Below are 5784 nucleotides of genomic sequence, written 5' to 3' on the forward strand. Positions count from 1 at the left end.
GGGTGTGGAGAACAGAGGGAAAAAACCAAAGGACTGTGTGAGCTGCAGGCCAGAGACAATAATCTGGGAACTAGCTGCGGAGGGAGAGCCAGGCAGTGGGCAGCCTGAGAAAGTAATGATCCTGGAAAGCTGAGAGCCAAGCCTAGAAGCAGGTTGTGGCTGATGCAGATGCAGCAGTGGCAGGATAGAGAGGACTATAAACAGTCAATAAGCAGAAGGCATGAGCTGTTACAGCACCACCAGCCCTGCCTCACCTACACCTGCCAGCATTGGAGATGGGTGAATAATGGATTTTTCAATTTGCTGGCAATTCTGAAACAAAGAGTCAAAGTGACAATGACTTTTTTTTTCTTCTTCAAAATTTTTGGAGAATTAAAAAAGTTTCAAGTCAGGTCAAAATAAAATGGCTTATTTTGACCTGACTAACAAAATTTTTCATCTTGATTTTGGCTATCTTGACAAAAGCAAGGGTGGACCAGAGTCACAAAATGCAGGGTGGGGGAAGCTGCAGGTCCTTTCACCCAGGGTACTCGCTCAGAATGGGAGAGATGCAGGTGCAGTTCTGACTGATGTGAAGAAGGGCATTGCACTTGGGTCTCCCACAGTACAGAAGAACACACGAGGCTATGCTGGTATAGGCTTCTCTCTGTTGAAGCTATTCAACTTTTGATAAATAATTGAGTTGTCATTGAAGCAAAGACTTCAACTCCCACATCCTAGGTGAGTGCTCCGATTACTAGGCTATAGAATCAGTCTCACTCAGGTTCCCTGGCCCAATGATTATTCACTGTCAGTCGCAGACTATTCACTGAAAAAATACAGGCAGCTGTAAGTCAATGCTAGGAAAGGGGGTGGACCCTGGTTCGGTGAGGGGGAGGAGTGGGTGGGCTGGGGGTATTACATTTCCCCCAGGCTGTATTACATTTCCCCCATAGCACTGCCTTCAAGGATGGCAAGAATGCAGACCGGGAGACAGACCCTTCCTTCATGCTTTGCCCCAGGGACATGCGCAAAACCCACTTCCCTGAGAGCACCATAAAGAGGAATCTCTGTGAGATCTCTCGTAGACAATTCCAACTGAAGAGCCTGCCACCCAAGACTTGTAACATGGGATGGGAACAGAATGGCCCCAGCCTTTCCGGACCTCTTCCTCTCATAACAGGAGAAAGAGATTCGTTTAGAGAAACTTTTAGACTCTTTGGGAAAGAGAGAGCTGTAAAAGCATTTAATAAACAAACAGGATGGGTTAAATGCGGTGTGTAGAATGGTCATGACAGTGCAGCTATTGGTGAAGGCTCCCAACCCCTTTCTCCAGGGTGATATGGAGAGGTGTGCGAGTAGGGTCAGGAGTTTATTGTCGGGGACAGTCACTGTCAAACAGAAGGATCTCCTCCTTTCTGTACAGTTCAACCAGCTTCTCCTCTAACTCACCCAGAGTCAGCAGCTCGACTGCATTCTGATCATTTAGAGCAACGACTGCCCAGGACTTCCTGTGATTGTTATCAATCTCACAGCAGGCTGCAGACCAGATGTGGCTGGGTTTATTGACTCTGCCTCCAGCTATGTAATTGTTGCCAGGGACCACTCCCACAATGACATATGTGGTAGCACACCCTTCAGTCCTACTCATCATTACTTCTTGTTCGTAGTTGTTCCATTTCCCACTATTGAGGTTCATAAACTGTGGCACAGTGTTGGTCAGGGTGAAGGTAGCAGCCTTATAGTCAGGGTCAGGTTGGTGCCCACTGGGGTTCAAGTGGCCCCTGTTGAAATTAGTCAGATTCTTGTAATCTCGAAGGACAGCCTGGCTCTCATTAAGCAGTCCCTGGTCAACACCGATATCATTTAAGAGGATCCATTCAGTTGCCATCTCCTTTTGGTAATTTGAACCCATCAGCTTGAAAGTCAAAGAACAAATAAAAGGGTCAGTCATGTGTGCAGCAGAAACAGAGCCAGTGTCTCAGGGCAGGTGCCTTTGGAGGTCTAAAGGAATTGGTAGCCACTAGGCAAGAGATCTCCCTAGGGCTCTGTGTTCTCGCTTCTCGGTACCCTGTGGCCAGTGTGTGAGCTGGAAGGAAGTTCACTAGCAGCCTCATTCACAGTCATGACTAGTGTGAAAGAGGAGCCACACTTGGAGTAACTTCCTTGCTTCCTGAGGGTTAGATGGTGCCCACAGTAATGTGGCTCAGAGCTAGCCTGACCTGGAGGAGCACAGAAGTCTGCGTTCAGTTTGGGGCAACTCATTCATAGAAAAATGTAAAAAAATGGGAGGGAATTCTGAGATGAGCAATAGATGATCCCACCTCAGTGCTCTACAGGGAGCTGACAACTCCCAAGGTCTCTGCAAAAATGCCCCTAGGGAAGCCACAAATTTGCCAGTTGACTCAACCCTGTCCTTGTGAGCCAGAAACACCCAGGTTCAACGTGGAGATTGCATTAGTACAATAACTAAGTACATTTTTGACCACTGTTTTCTTGAGTTCCAATAAGAGTAAATCATAAAAATGCTTTGCATGACGACAGCACCTGTTCCCTGAAGAGCTCAAAGCACTTGACAAAGATCAATTAACTCTCACAATAACCCTATGAAGAAGATAAGCATTAATATCTCCATTCTATACCGGGTGATGGCAGGGCACAGACAAAGTGTGACCTGCCCTAGGTTGTACAGCAAGTCAGTAGAAGTGAAGAATAGAACTCAGGAATTCTAGCTCCCAGTGTCCTTCTGTAACTGCACATCTTTGTCACAATGATAAGACCCTGCACTACAGCATGGGGCAGGGAATGCCCAGCTGTGGTGTGTTGAGTGTGTGTGTGTGTGTACATATATTGGGATTTATTCTATATTTCAATTTTTCATGTCCAAGATTGTGCCCTATTCTAATGGAGAGGGAGTCAGGAGAGCATCTTACCTGGGGTTCTACCATCCAGCTATTAGGTCGCTTACCATAACCAGGTTGGTACACATACGCAGAGTATATTGGAATGCGGTGGTCCCTGTCGTACAAAGTAGCAAAACGATACTGATTCTTGTAAAGCTGGCAAATCTGGGCTGGATTGGCAGGTTTGATGGCATCATTTGGGGGGGTTTCCCGGAAGAAAAACTGAGGGCATGTGTTTTCAAAAGATGTCACCACCTCACTGTTCCCCAGCATGGAAAACTGGAACAGCAGTAGCAGCAGCATGGGAACAAGTTAAAGCTAAAGGCTCTTCTGTACCTGGAGAACAAATGTAAATATAATTTAAGCTTGGTGTAAACATGGTCTCCAAGAGGAGGAGTGAGAGGCTTTAGCCAGGGAACAGCTGTCCTATATGGCAACCACCTTGCCTCTAAAAGTGGAAACGAACATGGAAGTTAGTGCTGCTCCTTGAGCCATCAGAGAAGGGCGTTAAAAGCACAGACTTCAGGAGGAAGTCAATGGCACCATCATTTCTGACTGATTCACACTCCTACAACAGGGGCAGGAAGAGGTTGATGGCTTACATAGACATAACCACATTTCTCCATCTGGCTGGTTAGAAAATCACGCTTCTCCCCTATCTCTGTGGCTACAAATCCCTGTTCCCAAAGGAAAAATGCAGGAGATTTCTGCCATTTGAAGTATGCAGAGTTTCAGTATCATTTCCCCCAAGGTTATTCTATGTGAGGGGAGGATTTGGCTCAATCATTCACAAAATTATTGGAACAAAGTAAACCTCCCAGCCACCAACCCTACATCTGCCTGTCCTTAGCTGTTAGCAGAAGGATATTCTGTTGCTTGGAGAAAACAACCTATACAATTGCCACAACAATGCCAGAAAATCTGGATATTTTATCCTATTTCAGCCATATCTCATGTTGTAAGATGAACTGGTCCAAAACTGTGGTTCTTCCAAATTCACTGAGATCTCCAAAACCTAATCATTGGGGCTGAGCAAGTGCTATTAAAACAAGTAGCCTACACACCTGTTTCAGATATCACGATAACCAAAAGCTTTCTGCATCAAGTAAATTAGAACAATCATGTTATAATATATATCAAACTGTATTTGGATGGCTGCTGATCTATATGAGCTGCTCCCTGCTATCAGCAGCCAGGGAGCTTAGGACATGATCCAAAGCTCACTGTTTTTCCATTGTCTTCAACATCTTCATGGGCTGATTGCACTTAGGTGGAAGGAAGAGTCCCAGAAACAGGACTCTGTATTAAGGCTCCCTCCCCAGTGTTTGCATTTTTTATCTCAAGAGACGATTGGCTTTAATTGAAACGTCTTCTGGTCGGGAACTCATGATTACAAAAGATATAAATAACATAATTTTTCAAAAAGAAACCAACCTACCGAGTGAAAGGTCTGCACACCAACTTGTCAATTGGCTTGATTCTGTTTGCAGCACCAAAGTTGTAGTGGATTTTTCAAAAGCTTTTGTTAGAGACTGAGCCTATGAGCCTGAGCCTGTTTATATATGTGTAAGCAGAGTCTGAATGAGCTCTCCCCTGACATCTAGTGGTGAGCTGTAGAAAAAGACTTCAGAAGCTGATCTCCTTTGCATGGACACACCCACCCTGCCTAGGTGCTCAGCATGATGGGATTGCTTGCCCAAATGATCACTTGTGGCTGGTGTTGGATCCCCAGTCTCCTTGTTACTGGGGCAGGAGTAATCAAAAGTTGTTATCCTTGTTATGTGAATGGAGGGCAGCAGAACTGTACCTGGTATACCCCAATGGAGGGACTCACCCTCAACTGAATGATACTCGCTAGGCATGGGTTCTAAAGCCTGCTAAGTTGAGAAAGGGTGAGGATAGGTACTTGTATGTGGTGGGCTGGGCCCTGTTTAAGGGTTTGAGTTTAGACCTCAAGTCCAAATTTGGGGTTCTGATCTGGAACTCTGGCCTGGGCCTATCTGTAACCCACAGAAAAATATCTCAGTAGATAATCTTGTCAGACTTATGAGAAATAGCATAAAGATGATCTGGTATCATCTCTGCCCATAAAGGGCTAGATTCTTCCCAGCTGAAAGCAGGTAACATATCAATAGGACAATAAATTATTACCCCCAATTAGCAAAGTGTGGTTTGTACAAATGGGGACCAATAAATCCTGGGATTTTGATTTTAGCATGGCTGTGTGAAGGGTCAGGTTGTTACAACTTGTCTCCATTATACAAAATGCCCTACCATAGCTGTGGCAACTGCAACAAACTGTCAAAGCAACGTGTGAATTGACAGCTGTGTCCAGGTCCTGACCTGCCAGAGGTGCTCACAGGATATGAATTAGAGTTCTTGCAGCTCTTCAGTGACGTGATGCTTAGGGTTAGGACAAGCCTATTTTAGGGTCCCAGTAAATGGAAAGACACATCCTTACGGAATAACAATCCCAATAATTATCCTATCATTGCATCTTGCTCTCATCCACCCCTGTTTGAAAACTTTCAAAGGCATAGGTACTGTTTATGTGAGTCAGTCTGCATAAAGCTGTGATGGTTTCAAAGGTCACGTGTCTCAGATCAGTGGGGGAATGAGAGACGATGCCTTAACAGGGCAATGTTCTGGCACAGTTCTGATCAGAGTCCTATTCAGCACCCTAAGAATATCAAGATGGTTAGTCTCATTGTCCTAACGGTTGTCCCCAGCTGAGTGGTGTGCCAGCCTGAGCCATCAGAGAAAGCATGTCCCACTCTTTTGCAAATCTGAGAAGAGACGGCACAAGAGAGCCAAATTTGGGGCTCTGTGTGGGTCACGAACATATTCCCAGAGGTGTAGTGTAGCTGGAATGGTCTGAAGCACTGCTCTGGCACCTGAAATC

The 5784-nt window shown here is 45.4% G+C and overlaps 1 protein-coding gene across 1 annotated transcript; it reads right to left on the minus strand.

The window, feature by feature from the left end:
* Positions 1-1210: 1210 nt before the first annotated feature.
* On the minus strand, positions 1211-4443 carry LOC122455355 (endonuclease domain-containing 1 protein-like). The gene is made up of 3 exons (XM_038403460.2): positions 4321-4443; positions 2913-3218; positions 1211-1897 (listed from the first exon to the last, which is right to left on the minus strand). The coding sequence occupies exons 2-3, from the start codon at positions 3183-3185 to the stop codon at positions 1352-1354; spliced, it is 819 nt and encodes a 272-aa protein (XP_038259388.1). The 5' UTR covers positions 3186-3218; positions 4321-4443; the 3' UTR covers positions 1211-1351.
* Between the last annotated feature and the right edge of the window lie 1341 nt (positions 4444-5784).

This window comes from Dermochelys coriacea, chromosome 1, assembly GCF_009764565.3.
Source record: "Dermochelys coriacea isolate rDerCor1 chromosome 1, rDerCor1.pri.v4, whole genome shotgun sequence".
In the NCBI taxonomy this organism is placed as follows: Eukaryota; Metazoa; Chordata; order Testudines; family Dermochelyidae; genus Dermochelys; species Dermochelys coriacea.

Coding starts and splice junctions, on each gene's coding strand:
- LOC122455355 (XM_038403460.2), bottom strand. CDS start 3,185: ATGCTGCTGCTACTGCTGTTCCAGTTTTCCATGCTGGGGAACAGTGAG. Junction 1,898..2,912: donor GCTGGATGGTAGAACCCCAG/GTAAGATGCTCT, acceptor TTGACTTTCAAG/CTGATGGGTTCAAATTACCA.